Source organism: Gracilinanus agilis, chromosome 3 (assembly GCF_016433145.1).
Source record: "Gracilinanus agilis isolate LMUSP501 chromosome 3, AgileGrace, whole genome shotgun sequence".
Lineage (NCBI taxonomy): Eukaryota > Metazoa > Chordata > Mammalia > Didelphimorphia > Didelphidae > Gracilinanus > Gracilinanus agilis.
The window spans coordinates 144,269,285-144,287,346 of NC_058132.1; the positions used below are offsets into that span (position 1 = coordinate 144,269,285).

General features: G+C 35.1%; 1 protein-coding gene across 1 annotated transcript in view; it reads left to right on the top strand.

Moving 5' to 3' along the window:
• LOC123240602 (mitochondrial intermediate peptidase) overlaps positions 1–18,062 on the top strand; it is a 198,289-nt gene that overhangs the window by 131,124 nt on the left and 49,103 nt on the right. The window contains exons 17-18 of the mRNA XM_044668295.1: positions 8,512–8,633; positions 17,827–17,900. Of these exons, the coding sequence (XP_044524230.1) occupies positions 8,512–8,633; positions 17,827–17,900 (196 nt within the window). The remainder of the gene's footprint in view (positions 1–8,511; positions 8,634–17,826; positions 17,901–18,062) is intronic.

Consider the following 18,062-nt stretch of genomic DNA (forward strand, 5'->3'; position numbering starts at 1 on the left):
TCTTCAATGAAATTGTTGATTGTTTCTATGATTCCTTTTTTGACAAATTGGTTTTGAAGAATCATATTATTTAATTTCCAATTAGTTTTTGATTTTCCTGTCCAGGTGCCCTTACTAATTATTATTTTTATTGCATTATGATCTGAGAAGGTTACATTTATTATTTATGCTCTTTTGCATTTGTTTGCAATGATTCTATGCCCTATAACATGGTCAATCTTTGTGAATGTGCCATGTGCAACTGAGAAGAAGGTGTATTCCTTTTTGTCCCTATTTATTTTTCTCCACATATCAATTAAATCTAATTTTTCTAGTACTTCATTCACCTCTCTTACCTCTTTCTTATTTATTTTTCAGTTTGATTTTTCTATATCTGACAGAGGAATATTTAGATCTCCCACTAGTATGGTTTTACTATCTATTTCCTTCTTGAGCTCTGCCAGTTTTTCCTTTATGAATTTGGGTGCTATGCCACTTGGTGCATACATATTGAGCAGTGTTATTTCCTCATTGTTTATACTGCCTTTAATCAGGATGTAATGACCTTCCCTGTCTTTTTTAATCATATCTATTTTTATTTTGGCTTTGTCAGAAATCATAATAGCCACTCCTGCCTTCTTTTTCTCATTTGACGCCCAAAAGATTTTGCTCAAGCCCTGAACCTTAAACTTGTGTATGTCCACCCGCCTCATATGTGTTTCTTGTAGACAACATATGGTGGGATTTTGGTTTCTAATCCACTCTGCTATTTGCTTCCGTTTTATGAGCGAGTTCATCCCATTCACATTCAGAGTCATAATCATCAGTTGTGCATTTGCTGAATCCTCCCCTATTCCTACCCCCTTTTTCCTTATACTTTTTCCTTTTAAACCAGTGGTTTGCTATTGAGCCGCTATCCCTTATCCCCTCCCCTGATTAACTTCCCTTTCTACCCCCTCCCTTATTTTTCCCCCTCTTTTTGTTTTTAAAGGCCTTATCAATTCCCTCCCTCTTCTCCCCTCCCTTTTTTTGACCTCCCCACTCCCCTGCTCCCCTTGGTTTATCCCTTCTAACTTTCTCAGAAGGGTTAGATAAGAGTTTTATGTCCCAATGGATAGTATAGCTACTCTTCCCTCTCCAGGTTGATTACACTGAGAGTAAGGTTTGATTATTACCTCTTAATGCTCTCTTCCTCTTCTTCTTATAATAGTATTTGTCCCCTCTCCCTCCCATGCCCTTTTTCTGTGTAATAGAATATCCTATTTTCTTATTCATGCAAGTTTCTCTTGGTGTCCCCTGCTATTCACCCCCTCTTTCCCATTCCCCATGCCATCTTAGATTATTTAGTGTTCCACCCTCACCCTGTGAATTATTCTTCTGATTACTATAATAGTGAATATTATAATTGTGAATAGAGTTCACTACAGAGAATTATACATAACATTTCTCTACATAGGAATATAGATAATTAGATCTCCCTGAGGCCCTTAAAAAGGCAAATTTAAAAATTATAAGTTTTCTTTCTTTCCCCTCTGTATCTTATTTACATTTTCGTGTTTCTCTCGATTTTTGTGGTTGGATATCAGACTTTCCATTTAGCCCTGGTCTTTTCTGTGCAAATACCTGGAATTCTTCAATTTTGTTGAATGCCCATACTTTCCCCTGGAAATATATAGTCAATTTTGATGGGTAGTTGATCTGTGGTTGTAGGCCCAGCTCTCTTCCCTTTCTGAATATTGTATTCCAAGCCTTGCGATCTTTTAGCGTGGAGGCTGCCAGATCCTGTGTGATCCTGATTGGTGCTCCTTGATATTTGAATTGTCTCTTTCTGGCTTCTTGTAAGATTTTTTCTTTTGCTTGGAAACTCTTGAATTTTGCAATGATATTTCTTGGTGTTTTCCTTTCTTGATCGATTGTCGCAGGTGTTCTATGGATCCTTTCAATGTCTATGTTGCCCTCTTGTAGGACTTCAGGGGAATTTTGCTGAATTATTTCTGTTAGTATGGAGTCCAGGTTTCTATTAATTTCTGGTTTTTCTGGAAGACCAATTATTCTCAAATTGTCTCTTCTAGACCGGTTTTCTTGGTCTGTCACTCTCTCATTGAGATATTTCATGTTTCCTTCTATTTTTTCAGTCTTTTGACTTTGTTTTAGTTGTTCTTATTGTCTTGAGAGATCATTAGCTTCTAATTGCTCAATTCTAGCCTTTAGGTGTTGGTTTTCGGCTATAATCTTTCGGTTTTCGGCTATAATCTTCTGGTTTTCGGCTATAATCTTCTGGTATTCCTTTTCAATCTGGTCATTTCTGTTGTTCAATTTGCTTATCAGTTCATTTGGTTTCTGAGCCTCGCTTTCCAGTTGCAAGATTCTACCTTTTAAACTGTTATTTTCTTGCCAGATCTCTTCCATTTTCCTCAAAATCTCAGTTTTGAACTCTTCCATAGCTTGTGAGGAGTTTTCCTTATTTGAGGAGGGTCCGGATGCTTGTTTGTTCTCCTCCTCTGTTTGCTCGGTTGTCTGGATTTTCTCTGTGTAAAAGTTGTCGAGTGTTAAAGACTTCTTTTTCTTGTTGTTAATCTTTCTCTTCTGAGCTTCCTGAGACTGGGTAGCCATTGTTAGCCCAGCAGCTTCTCAGGTTTATCCTTGTGCTCAGGGTCGGTCCGCGGTCTATTGGCTCCTGAGGTCCGAGTTCTGGTTTTTCTCAAGGTCAAGCCCCCTAGTGGACCCCCTTGCTTGATCCTCTGCTGGAGGTTTCTTTACAAGTCTCAGGGCGCTGCTTCCACAGTCGTATGCCCGTCTGCACTGGTTCCCCACTCAGGGTTTCAGAGCTTTAGCTAGTGGCTTTGTCTGCCTCCACCCACGCCTCCACCCGTGCCTGTGCTCTCAGCCCGCACTCTGTGCCCTGCGTCCGCTCCCGGCGTCCTGCTCCCGCGCTCAGATTCCACGTGTGCTCGCTAGCTTCCTGGGGTCCCAAATCCCGCCGCTCTCAGGAACAGGCCCCAGAGCCGCCAATGACTCAATGGGTGCCCCAAACTTGCTCCACCTCTTCCTAGCTGGCCTCGGCGCTATAGGTGTTGTGTGTGGAGGGGGTGGGGGTGGGGTGGTTGCTCAGCCCGCGATTTAGTGAGAGCTGTTTCACCCCTTTATAGCATGGAAATGCCTCGATTCCACATACCTTCCACGCTGTGCCCTGTTGTGGGGTTCCTCCGTTCGTCTGGACTTGTTTTTATGTCCCCTTGAGGAGTTTTGTGTGTTTTGGTCAGGAGAGGTTAAGAGCTGCTTCTTACTCTGCCGCCATCTTAACCCGGAACCTCTTAATGTATGTTTTTTGATTCTTACAACAACCCCATGAGGTAAGCACTACAAGTATCTTAACCCCACTTTTCAGATGATGTAGTCCAGAAAGCCCTAATGGAAGTTATATTACTTTTGCTGATCATCTTTTAGAGAGCCTCATTTGAGGAACAATAGAATGTTAGGTTTTAATTCACTGTTAATATATCTCAGATGCTCCAAATAGTAGTATCATATTAATGTAATTCATGTTCACTATTCTTAAGCATGTGTAAAGGTATGTAGTACAAAATCCAAACCTATAATTAAGCTCTAAGGCTTAGCAGTGTGTATTCTGCTAGACTATCCATACTTTTGATAGGTTGTTAGGAAGAGACAACTGCAGCTCAGGAAATGGGCCTATCTCAGCATTGCATAAAACTCTTAATGTCTCTTACTGCACTTCTGAAAGGTCTCATTTTTTATTGTTCTGTTTATTTGGGGCCTCAGCTACAGATTTATGAAGCTAAGTCACTTTGAAATTTCATAGCACAAACCAAAAGCCACTCTTAAAATGGGCCAGCTTTCAGACAAAACAAGATGGTTTTCAGCTCAAAATCAAACAAAATTAAAACTCCTCACACTGTGCCCCAGAGGCAGCCAAACTAGTTTTGGCAGATTACCAAGGGAAAAGTTACAAAGAAGAGCCCCAAAACAAAGTAATATGTTATAACACCAAAGATTTATAATCTAGGATACAGCTAATATCACTTTGTTTCTTTAGTCTTGCACTTAGCAAGAATTGTAAGCCATATCTCAGTATTAAAAAAAATAGCATCCCAACTAATGTAAACACATGACAAAATTGCCAATGGCCCACAGATTTCAAATAATATTTGATGCAATATAATTTCAGTATAACAAAGGAACTAATATAATGATATTAAGTTTTATCATGGAATTTTATCTGTAGCAGTTTCTAAGCTATTGGATTCAGGGTTACCTGTGTTCAAAGGCTTTCCTTCGGCCTCTTTCTCATCTGTAAAATGATAATTGATGGTATTTGCCTTATCCAGATAAATATAAGTTACTGTTCCTGTCAGCCTATCTTATGTATTGCCACATACATTACAGTTGCCACATAGCTATAAGTAGAAAAATGCCATAATAGACGCTTAAGACATGTTTGTTGGATTTAATTGTGTAATTCTGATGTATCCACCATCCCTAAACCCCACACAGAATCATCTATTCCTTGTGCTTGTCTCATAACATACTTTGTTTCAACCTAGTTCTCTAAATCAAGGAAAATAATCAAACTCAGGCATACTTGGTATAAAACTTTGCTGAAGACAGTAAAGTAAAGGGAATGGTGAGCCACAAGTTCCAGGTTTTACTTTACCACTTTGAGAAAGTGATTCTCAATTTTTTTAGAGGTGATTCATTAATGTAACACACAGTATTCCTTATGAGGATTATCTGTGATTTTTATGTCACTTTATTATCCACAAGTGAAAAAGGGGGGGGGATCCTTAGGCAGGAAATAAAGAGGTTAATTCTCTTATTTCCAAAAATCTATGTAAAGTATCAGATACAAAATTTTAGGAGTAAGGTTTTCTTTATATATCTAATTTATTTCAGAAATATAAAATATTTAAATTTATAAATGTGTCTTGAATATGCTTTTATTTTTACATCCTGCTATTGTCGTTACGTTATTATAGAAAGTAAGCTATTATATATTTATACTTTGAGAAAATTCCTGCTATTAATAAATTACAATGTGTTACAAATAAAATTGATATAGATGGATATATTCAATAATATTAATGGTTTATTGTTATCCATATTGATAATTATGAAAGCCACGTGACTGATAAGATCTAATTCAAATAGCACGCCATTACCTTCTGCCCAACTGGCTGCTTTGTACAAAAGAACATGTCCCAATCAAGTTCTGATACTTTATACCCCTGTCTACATAATTATACTTCCTGTCCACCTCATTACCCAAGAGGAATCATGGGAAATGTAGTTTTAAAAGAGTCCTAAATTTCCATAGGAAGTTTACACCAGAGACCTCAAGATCTGTTCAAAGAACCCCAAATTTCCAATATCATATTCCCCACGGAAGAGCGGCAAGAGACTGGTCTCCTTGAAAGCTCTTGTAAACATAACTAACTTTTAAGTTACAGAAATTTGGGGATAAAAAGAAAAGAGGACAAAAACAATGATCCAATGATTGATAGCTGCATAGACAAAAAGCCAATTAGGGGGCAGTCCCCTTTGGCATAAGAGTGTACGTTTAATACAAATGCATTCAACTCCCCATAGTTCAATCAACTGCACCCCAAATTTCATTTTGGATCTTCATGATCCAGTGAAGGCTCTTCAGGCATCTTCATGGTACCTTCTTCAAACAGGTTCGTTTTCTGGATTCTGGGGAGATGGCAAATTTCTTATCCTAAAATTACTCTCAAAGAATTTAAACTTTACATTATAGATTATAAAACACACATTCCCTACTGAAGAGAATTTTACATTCCCCCTTGAAATTACTCCTAAAAGAATTAAAATGAAATCAATTAGCAAAAGAAATAAAAAATATGAAGAGCCAGGTGGGCAGAAGGTAATGGCGGGCGATTTGAATTAGAGCTTATCAGGCATGTGGCTTTCATAATTATAAATATGAATAACAATAAAATATTAATATTATTTAATATATCCATCTATATTCATTTTATATGTAACAAATGTAAGTTTCTAGGTTTTGTTTTTAGAAAATAGTTTATAATGAGGGAATTCTCACAAAATATTTTATTTTATTTTATTTTTATTAAATTTAAACATTTATTAATATTCATTTTTAACATGGTTACATGATTCATGCTCCTACTTTCCCCTAAAATATTTTATTTTTATTGGAAAGATATATTCACAACAATTAAATTCTTTGTTCAACAAGAATAAATACAGTTAATATTAAAACTTTCAATTTCTTTTTTTTAAATAAATTTTATTGAAACTTATTTTGACATTTACTGCAAGCATTGACAGAAAATAAAACAAAAGAAAGAAGAAATAATGAACTATACAATTAGAAAGAAAATTACTGTAGATGATTCTACATTTTTTATGGTACAATAATATTCTATTTCATATCCTAATTGGTTTAACCATTCCATAAGTACTGAAAATTTGGTTTTAAGATTTTTGTGTTTCAATTAATCTGCTGAAATTTTTTTTCTTGATAAGCTTATTGATTAATGGATTCATTGCTATCCATCAGCTCTTTAGATATAATAGTAGTAGAAAGACCTCTGAGTCAAATATTATGCTTATTTTGGGTATCCTTTTTTATTTTCATATTGATTTCCAAAATGTTTGAAGCTACTTTTAGTTTCATCAGCAATCTAATGCTTGCCTATTTTTTAAAACCGTGACCACATCGGTTTTGAATGATCTCTGCTAATTTTATGGGTGTCAGGTAGAATCTCAGAGTTGTTTTGTTTTATTCTATCTCTTTTGTATATCTAGAATCAATGCAGCTATTCTTCTGGTTCTTAAAGAGCACTTTCCATCCATGACTTCATGTACATGTGTCACCAGAGACCCACTCATTCTGCTGGAAGCTTTTACCTAGATTTTGGACATTGCATGTATACCAGCAAAGATTATGGGTTGTCCATTCATAACCCTTCCCTGTCATTATGGAGTTGACCTACTGTTTCTCAAATATTACCATCTTTTAATGAATATTGTCATTTTTTATAACCAGTTTTTTTCGTACCAGTTCATTGAAGAAAGTGGGAATGTTTAATTTAGAGAAGAAATTTGGGGGTATCATGATAACTCTTCAAGTTTTTGAAAGAATATATAGCACTCTTGATTTTTAAGAATACTATGTACCAAAACCAAAATTAGACTTGTTTGGTTGGTCTTCAGTATTTGAAAATTGTTTCAGGAAAATCTTCCTTGGGCAATGCAGCATTATTGGGAAAATAGCAATGTTTTAAGAACTCCAAATTTTTTGTTGTTTAAATTGTTAGTCATTTCAAACTGGCCATGAGGATATACCAATTAGTTTACAATAAATGCTTGACAATATTTCCCCAAATTGTTGATACTGTCTTATCCTGTCTTAGCTTCCTAGTTGAAAAATAGTGATGTCTCACTTATAAAGGACCTTATAGTTTACAAGGCATTTTCTTACCAACAGTCCTATGAGACAGGTAGCATTATTTCATGTAACAGATGAGGAAACTAAGGTTCAGAAAAGTAAAGTGTTTGGCATAGTCTTGTGGCTCATGAGTGCCAGAGCCAGGACTATCAACCCAAATATATGTTAAATTACTCAAGTCCAGTGATCTTCCCATGGCATCATGTTACCCCTTCAATAGTTCTCTATATTTGATAAAACCTTATTGGGTTTCTGTTCCTTTAGCTTCTGATTAGAATAAATATGAGAATAAAACAGTCTTTGCTCTCTTACTACTATCAAGGAAGAGTAGGTTCTGGGTTATTGTCTCAGAACATTAGAATTTGCTTCTTAGGGAAAACTCAGTTCTCTATGCCCTAAAGGGCTATAAAATTATGCATACCCTTTGATCTTGTAATACCATTACTGGGTCTGTATCCCAAAGAGATAATAAAAAGGAGAAAGGACCTACTTGTACACAAATATTTATGGCCTTTCTTTTTGAAGGGTCAAAAATTGGAAATTGAAGGAATATCCATCAGCTGGGGAATGGCTGCACAAATTGTGGTACATATTGATGGTGGAATGCTATTGTGCTATAAGAAATGTTAAGCAAAATGATTTCAGAAAAAGCTGGAAAGAACTACAGGAACTAATGCAGAACGAAATAAGCAGAACCAGAAAAACATTGTACAAAACAACAATATTTTGTGATAATTATCTGTAAAAATTTGACAGTTCCTGATCACTACTTTTTAATATACTTGTAATAACTCTGTTTCACTTATTTTGTCCTAAGTTGTTCTGTTCTTATAACTTAATTGTGGCAAAAGGAGAGGAAGTGTTAGAATATTTAGAAAGAAGTAAATCTCTGTAAAAGACCAAACTCTGCATTTACATGATATAAAAATCCCTTAGAATATAAAATGTTAAAAACATTAATTAGAGTATAATTTAGATTGGCAAGATTTGTTTGAGATTTTTTGTTTAAATGTTTCCTTTTTTTTTTTTAGAATATTGTAATCACAAACCTAGTACTATTTTTCTTCTGTTCATTTCAGGCCTGGCAACTGAGATTCAGTCATCTTGTAGGATATGGTGCCAAGTACTACTCCTACCTCATGTCTAGGGCAGTAGCTTCCATGGTTTGGAAAGAATGTTTTGTGCAGGACCCATTTAACAGGTAAGAAAAAAAATGCATCATGCCAATAATCTCAATTATACTATATCCCATTTCTCTGGAGGTCATGCTTTGGACAACTTTGGTTGTGAAGAATTAAGTTCCATACTTAGGATTGAGTTTTCTTATTGACAAATAGCTATTATAAGCCTCATGCTATTTATGGCATTCAAAAGGCAGAATGACTTTTAGAACCCTCTTGCTCAGATCATTACTGCATAAAATCTGGTAGCTGTTGAGAAATAATAGTATGCACTGGCAGCAGAGCAAAGTGACAGTGAACAGCATATGGAAGAGACAAAAAAAAAAAAAAAGAAAGCAGAAAAAGCTCTGTAAAAGTAGAGCTATCTGGGCCTTTAGCATATGTGGCTGCAAACAGCTTTATATACTTTAGTGGTCCTGTGGGAATACCTTATGCAATCACTTGATAGTATAGTAGTTAAACATAATAATGACTCAGAAGCATCTATTGAAGATTAAAGTACATCCATTATACTTTATTTAGAATTTTTTTTATTTAGAATTTCCTTTGCAATAAATTCTTAAGAAAGGAGTTTTACTCTCCAAAATATAAACTGCCATTGAAAATTAACTTGCCCTGGGGGTAGCTAGATGGCTCAGTAAACAGAATGCCAGGCCTAGATCCTGGGTTCTAATTTGGCCTCAGACATCTCCTAGCTGCCAAATCATTTAACCCCCATTACCATTCTTCTGCCTTGGAACCAGTAACCAACTAACTTGGAACCAGTATTGATTCTGTGATGGGAAGGTAAAAAAAAAAAATTTTTTTAAAGAAAAGAAAAAAGGAAATCGACTCACTTCATTCTCTCATAATTTCAAATAATGAGGAATTCCTACTTAATTTGTGAAATTAAATTTCAATGACTAATCAAAAGGAGGCTAGCAGTACTCCTTCAAAACAAAATCCAAATTTTCCTTATAAAGTCACACACTGACCTCCCTTTACATCTTTTCCGCATTTAGGGGTCAGGATACTGGCAACCCAGGCAGTTTTATTTTAGTTAGCCCTCAAAGCATTGGACTCTTGGGGTCAAGAGGCCTTGTTATGGATCCCATCTCTGACATTTACTAATTGAACTTAAAAAGATACTTAATATCTTGTATAGATAGCTTCCTCATCTGTAAAATGGGGATAATACTAGCTAGCATTTATATTGCACTTTTCACATTTGCAAAGTACTGTACAGATATTAGCTCAACTAATCCTCACAAGAACCTGAGAGGAAAGTGCTATTATTATCCCTCATTTTATTGACGGAAGAAAATGGAATAAACATTTACCTACTGGGTACTAGGTACCGTGCTAAGTGCTTCACAGATATTATCTCATTTGATCCTCACAACCACCTTGTGAGGTAAGTGCTACTGATATCCTCATATTATACTTGAGGAAACTGAGAGGCAGAATTTAAATGACTTGCCCAGGGCCTCGCTAGTAGATGTCTGGGATCCTGACTCCAAACCCAATACTCTTTATCTGCTGTGCCACCTAGTTTACCTATCTTAAGAACAATATCCTTGCCTATTGCCAGACTACTATATGCTACTCTTCATATAACTGCATAGTTTTATTCATCAGTTTAGCATTTGCTATTTCAGGTTCTGAGAGAATGAGCTATGGTACCGTTGAGCTTGGCAACTCCTAGCGTTGTGGTTTACCAAAGCAGCCGAGTACCCAGGCAAGGGAAAGGCAGTCCATTTTTCAGAAGATGTGGAAAAAATGCCAGATAAAGTAAACATTAAGCAAAAGATTTGCCTTTGATGATAAGAGTTGATTACCAGGTGGTAATTTTTTTTTTACCTGAAGATTATAATGTTCCCAGTTAGAGATCTTCATTCCTCATACTGTTGAAGTTATAGATCTTTGAAATATTGAAGTATAAGACAGATTGTCAAGAGGAAAAGGGAAGGTAGTAACAACAGAGGGTAAGGTTTGTTTCAGAAAACTTTTTTACCTTGGCTCCTTATTTCTAAAAGTTGCACTTTAAGAAAAATTGGCCTTAATACCAGTGCAACTAGTATCATAACCATTACTAAAATTCTTTAAATTCCTAGTTTCTTTCAATGCTCAATTCAAATTTTATCTTCTCTATAAGGCCTTTCCAGATTCAGCTGATGATCCTTCTCCACCCCTCCCCCCACTTCTGTATGTATATGTGTTGTCTCCTCCTCTAGAATATAAGTTGCTTTAGGACAAGGATAATTTATCTGATTTTTTTTCTTCATATTTGTATCTTCATGGCCTAGTATAATGTCTGGCACATAGTAGGTGCTTAATAAATGCTTGTTGGTTGACTAGTTTAAAATGTTTTACCTGCCTGTTAAGTATTCCTTTCCAGAAGAATTTTCCAATCACCTACAATAACCTATTTTCATGACTCCCTTAAGGGAAGAGGAAGAGGAGCAGATCTGCTGTTTCTTTTTTCTCTATATCTTATAATTCTAAACCGTGATCCTTAACCACTTGTTCAAAAATGTTAGTCTATCAAATTGGCATGTTTTCTAACCCACCTAACAGTAATAGGTAAACAGTTATTTTTCTTGAACACTAAAGCTTTCTTTGTAATATTGAACCATTTATCTACCTTTATAGGATAGGTAGTTTGTAAAGCATGGCCTCTGTAGACCTACTACTATGCTGCTTATTATTATTATTATTATTATTATTATAATTATTATTATAATTAACCACCACTTTTACTAGTAGTAGTAATACTACTACTACCACTTTTCCTATTGTTATTATTAGTACTATTACCACTACTACTATTACTAAATTTTGTTAGAGCTTTACCATTCTCAAAACATTTTTCATTTTGATTATCTCACTTAATTCTCATAACTTATCAGGTAGCTAAGGGAAGACCAGATCCTGTTGCCCCCATTTAGGAATAAGAAAACTAAGGCTCAGAAAAATATCAGGACTAGTAATGGCAGAAAGAGGAATCACATGGAAGTCTTCTGATTCCTAACCTAGGAATCTTTGTTTCCTTGCACCACATTTTTTTCTAAGAGAATTCATTTCAAGTTTAGATTGTATTTTCTTCCACAACCTATGACCTTTTATTCAGGTTAATTGACTGAAAATTTTTAGTGTATTATATGAACCTGATTTAACATGATGTTAAATTGTGTTCATAGTTTAGCACCAGTATGTTTATTTTCTACAGTCTCCTTTGCAGACTACAACCAGATGTTTTGTTTGTCTCATTTTATGATTTTCAAAGCATTTAAAGCCTTAATTTGACTATAAAAGATAAGTGTTTGGAGATGCAACTCAAAACAGCTGGAAGATAATTTAATTCTATAAAATAAGTAGAAGCAAAATTATCTAATCTAAAGAAAAAGATTACCAGAGCATTGTTGACTGGGGTAGCTGGGTGCCACTTTGGATAGAGAGTCAAGCCTAGAGATTGGACATCCTGGATTTGGTCTCAGACACTGCTAGCTCTATGACTTTAGGCAAATTGCTTAATCCCAGTTGAAAAACCCTAATCACTCTTCTTCCTTGGAACTAATAATTAGTATCAATTCTAAGATTTTTTTAAAACCCAAAACATTGTTGACTCTTCTTCCATTTATTATATGTATTCTCTTGCTGATAATGCCTTTATTTCTCTCTGTAACAATAATGAGAGCCAGTTACCAATGTTATGATAGAGGGGAGATAGAGATAGAGTCTATATGGTGAGTCTCTCTTCCAGCTCTCCCCTGGGGCCGAATATACAGAAGGGGTGTCACCCCAAAACTGGGTGACCCGGATGGTTGTGATGCCCCATAGGAGTAGGGGTCAAGGCTTCCCTATAAGATGAGGTATGTGGTACCCCAATCCAATTCTGAATGAGGACGGGGTTCACACAAGCCTCCCCCGAGGTCAGTCAACTTCACAGCGGATGATCTGGCTTCAAGATGGAGGCAGCCAGACCAAGCTGTGGTTCCCCTCTCCCTTGTTGTCTCTCAGGCACTCTGGTACTCTATCTGACTAATGATGGCTTTTATTATTTACAATTCAGGGATTGGGGAAAGGAGTGAAGGGCAGAGGGATTTTGGGATGCCTTCTCTATTTCTATGAAGTCCGTTACTTGAGTGGGAACCTTTGGGGTTCCCACTCCTAAGCGTCTCCTCTCACCCCTTCTCCTTCTGTTTCTATTTCCTATTCTTATCCTTTTTCTATAATTGTAAGTTTTGACTGAAACTCTCAGCAAAGTTGGGTGATGGGGGAAGGAGGAGACTAAGAGATTGCTCTCAAAATGGAGTTCAAACAGTCACCTGACTCGATGATTGAAGTCTTGCTGGGTGAGATGTGATGGAATCTTTGACCAAGGAATCAGGGTTTCAATGTCTAAAGAAAGATCCTCAGGAAGCCCTCAGGATTGGATCCGAGCTGGGTTGTTCTCCTCCTCTCTCTCTCAGTCCTCTGCCGGAACCCCTCTCCTCCTCCTTCTTCCTCTGGAGAATTACCCTGAATTCTCTCTGGTCTCAACTGTCACCAACTGTCAGCAACTCCTTCTCTGGCTCCTTTTGTCCCATCCCCTTTGTACAAATCCTATCCTTATATCTCTGATATGATTGCTTATGTATATGTGCTTATTAGCAGTGTCAAAATAACTACCTTTGTAATAACTATAAAATTTGAATGTTGGTCTTACCAAAAATGCAATATACTTAGCTTATTTCAAGTTTTTGGTGCCAAATATCCTTACTACATGTTACTCAAAAGGGATTAACATGGGAGACTAGGCCACAAACTAGGTGAGTGAACAAAGTGCCTGAAGATGGACTAACAAGTTTAACCAAGAAAGGCAAGTGGAAGATCAAGTTCAATAGTCTTAGGTGCATCAGCGGTGTCTCCTGGACTGACTGTAGTTCTCCTGTTGCCACTAACTCTAAATGTGTGCCTCACCATTACCTGCAGAAATCTACCACTTCTTTCATTCTTATCTCCTCCATGTCTTAGCCTAATCTCCTATTAAATACTCCCTTCCTTTTTAGGACCTTGTTGTCACAATCCTAGAATGTTTTCCCACTTCATTTTAGACTCTTAGAATCCTCTTCTCCCTTTAAAGTAGAGGTTCTTAACCATTCGTTTGGACCCCTATGGTACTCTACTTAAGCCTACAGATCCCTCTCAGAATAATATTCTTAAATATATGCTGTGCAAAGTACTGAAAAGAAAGCTAATTTTATTGAAATAATGTTATCAACCTATTTAAAAAACAAAACAGGTTCACAGGGTCCAGAGTAAGACCCCTGCTTTAAGACTAATACTTTGTTTAAAAGATACAGTAGATAATGAAGCATTATCATTACTAAACATATATGCACCAAATATTATAGTGTCCAAATTTTTAAAGGAAAAGCTAAAGTATTTACAGGTAGAAATGAATAATAAAACTATAGTAGTTTTAACATTTCCTTCTCAAAAGTGGATAAAAGTAACTGAAAAATAAATAAGTCAAAGAGATAGATAAAATCTTAAATAAGTTAGATGACATCTATCTTGAGAGAACTGAATGGAAAGAGAATGAAGAACCTTTTCTTAATGATGCATGGTACCTTTATAAAAATGGAGCAAATATTTATGTTATAGTTAAAAATTAATCTTGGAGACCTTATATTAGATTTATAACTATTAGTAAAGAAAAAAAAGAGAAAGAATTGAGCAGTCTACCTAGGAAGTCTCCAATCTTAGCTGCATCTTTAATTCTCCAACTTCTTTTACCGGTAGCCCAGCTTCAAGCCTTGGTTTCTTAGAAATTTAAGATTAGATAATAATGGAAGTATGTGCTCTCTCTTTCTCCCTCCATTCTTCCCTACCTCTCTCCTTCCCTTTCTCTCTCTTTCCGTCCCTCTCAACCTTCTCCCTCTCTCCCCCTCTGGCTAGCAATAGCAATAAGAAAAGAAAACAAAATTGAAGGAATTAGAATGAACAAAGAGGTAATAAAAACTATTTTCTTTTGCATATGATATCATAAGAGAGAGAAAATCCTAAAGATTCAACTAAAAATTAGTTGAAACTACCAATTTTAGCAAAGTAGCAAGATATAAAATTAACCCAAATAAATCATCAGCATTTTTATATATTATCAACAATCAGCATTTTTATATATTACCAACAATGTCCTGCAAATAGTAAGAGGTAATCCATTTAAATTAACCATAGATATATTAAGATACCTAGAAATCTATCTGCCAGAACAAACCCAGAAACTATATGAACATAATTTTAAAACATTTTTATATAAAGTCACATTTAAATAATTGGAGAAATATTCATTATTCTTGGGTGGGTGAACCAATATAATTAAAATGATAATCCTCCCTGATCTACTTATTCAAAGTTAACCCAATTAAATTCCCCAAAAATTATTTTATTAAACTAGGAAAAATAAGAAAATTCATTTGGAAAGACAAAAAAATCAAGAATAGCAAAAGAATTAATGAAAAAAATTTTAAGGAAGGTGACTTATTAGTACCAGATTTTGAATTATATTGTAAAGAAGTAATGAGTAAATGGTACTGGCTATGAAATAGAAAAGTAGATCAGTGGAGCAGAGCAGACTTGCAACAAATAATTGAAAAAGATTATAGTAACCTTGTGTTTGGCAAAAGTAATGATCCAAGTTTTGGGAATAAGAATTCATTTGGCAAAAAAACAAAAATTGTTAGGAAAACTAGAAAGCAATCTGTCAGAAACTAGATATAGACCAATATTTCATAGCATTTACCAATATAAGAACAAAGTGGATCCATTACCTAGGCATAAAAAGAGATATGAGTAAATTAGAAGAACCAAGAATATATTACCTATCAGATTTATGTTTAGAAGAATAACATATGAATAAACAAGAGTTAGAAAGCATTGTGAGATATAAAATGAATAATTTTTAATGCATTAAATTTGAAAAGGTTTTATACAAAAGAAACTAATGCAGTCAAGATTAAAGGAAAGCAGTAAGTTATGGAAAAAATTTTAGACAGTTTCTCAGATAGCAATGTCATATCTAAATTATATATAGAAGAAAAAAAATATAGAGAGAACTTGTCAAATATATAAGAATATGAACCATTTCTCAATGGATAAATGGTCAAAAGATATGAATGGACAGTTTATGGATGAAGAAATCAAAACTATATATCTATATTAAAAATGCTCTAAATAATTATTGATTTTAGAAATGAAAATGAAAACAAATGAGATATCTTTTTACTCCTATCATATTGGCTAAAATGATAAAAAGAGGAAATGTGGAAAAATGAGGACACTAATACACTGTTGGTGGAACTGTAAGCTATTCCAGACATTTTGGAGAGCAATCTGGAATTGTGTTCAAAAATTTATAAAACTGTATATCTTCTGACCCAGCAATACCACTATTGGGTTTCTTTCCTAAGGTGATCAGGGAAAAAGGAAAAAAGCACATATCTTCTAAAATATTTATAGCTGTTCTCTTTGTGGCGGCAAAGAACTAGAAATTGAAGGGATTCCCATCAGTTAGAGAATGGCTAACCAAATCATGGCAAATGATTGTGGTGGAATACTACTGTACTATAAGAAATGATCAACAAATAAATTTTGGAAAGACCTACATGAAATTATGAAAAATGAAATGAGCAGAACCAAGAAAACATTATATATGCAACAACAGAAATATTGCTTGAAGAATGACTTGTGTATGTCCACCTCCAGAGAAAGAACTGTTAAATAGGAATAAGACAGTTTTATTTATACGTATATCTTTTTGTCAATGATGCCTCTCTAATGGGGGAACAGGAGAGAGAGGGAATTAACTGGGCATTTTAATGTAACAAACAAACAAATTAATTAAAAGAAGATTAATATTTAAGGCTACTTTTCCAAGAGTTTTTGTATTTACCCTGTATATATTTGGTATAAATACCTTTATATATGTATATATATAAAAATTTCCTACAGTAGAATATAAACTCTTTGAGGATAAAATGATTTCATTTTTGTACTTGTGCTGCCAGAGACTAACACAATGCCTGGCATATAGTAGGTACTTAGTAGATGATTGTTGAATTGACAAAAAGTAGCCAAAATGTGTATCTTATAACAATCCTGGCACATTCTGTACTAGCTATGTAACTTGAATAGAATTATGTGAACAGGGACATTGATTTACAAAGTACCTAATCTAAAGGTTAGGTAAATAGTTCAGTATTACCATGAAAACTTTGGTGTTTAAGAAAAAATAATTATTTCCCCGTTACTATCAGGAGGGTTAGAGATATGCCAATTTGACAGATTGACACTTTTGAACAGGTAGTTTAGGATTATAAGGTGTAGAGAAAGAAGGAAACAAAGACCGTTCTAGTTCTAACTCCCTCATTTTGTGCTTGAGGAAACACATGCAAAGAGATTTATTGACAGCAAAATGCATCAAGCAGCCTAGTTTTGTACTTTCAACTATATCATTCAAAACCGCCCCCCCCCCAACAAGATAACTATTGATTCCTCTATGGACCATATTTTCACTAACTGGAAAAATTTCCTTCTATAAGACTTCCATGAATCCAGATTTATTCATTTTTAAAGGCTTTTTATGCAAAAGATTGTATGATATTATATTTTTCTTGTTGATGGTGTGTCCTCCATTTCTATCCTAGTGTGAAGGGGACCTAAGTTCTCAAAGGTACTGTAAACTGAGCAGAAGAGTTCCTGCTGATACCACCAAGGTAGAAAGGGTTCTGAGTACCTACATAGTAATCATATTTCTGTTGGCCAAGGACCAATGTAGCCAGGTTCAGGGAGAGAGAGGCTCATTATAAAAGGGTTGGCCATCAGCTAATGAATATTTTGGTCATAGCAAATCATAAAAGCACTTACTAAGATATAGATGGGTTGTAATCAACATTGGCAATTAAAAAAAGCTATCATCTATTGACTTATTCGTAAAAGATATTTCATGAAAGAAATAATTTTATAATATATGCTGCATCTGGATTTGTTTATGTTGATGTAATTGAAAGTCTGAATTGGATTTTTAGAAATGGGAAAAGAATGAAGTTAAGAATTGTCTCAAGGTATCTCAAAATATTTATTACGGATATATCATTGTCAGTTCAGTTGGGAAACCTGAGACAGCTGTGACTAGAAGCTGAACAGGTTGTAAATGCAGGTGGCTGTAACCTTATCTGTCTGTTCCTCCAGGGCAATGGGGGAGCGCTATCGCAGGGAGATGCTGGCACATGGTGGTGGCAAAGAGCCCATGCTCATGGTTCAAGGTAAAACAAAATTAGTATTGTTCTTTTCCTTGATCTTTTCCTTTTTAAAATGGTTTATATGTTTTGGCAAGGCATCAGCATTTGTGATCGTATAGAATTAAAAACTTTTAACCTCTTCTTAGCTCAAATCTTTCATTTAACCAGGCTTTCAGAACAGTTTTG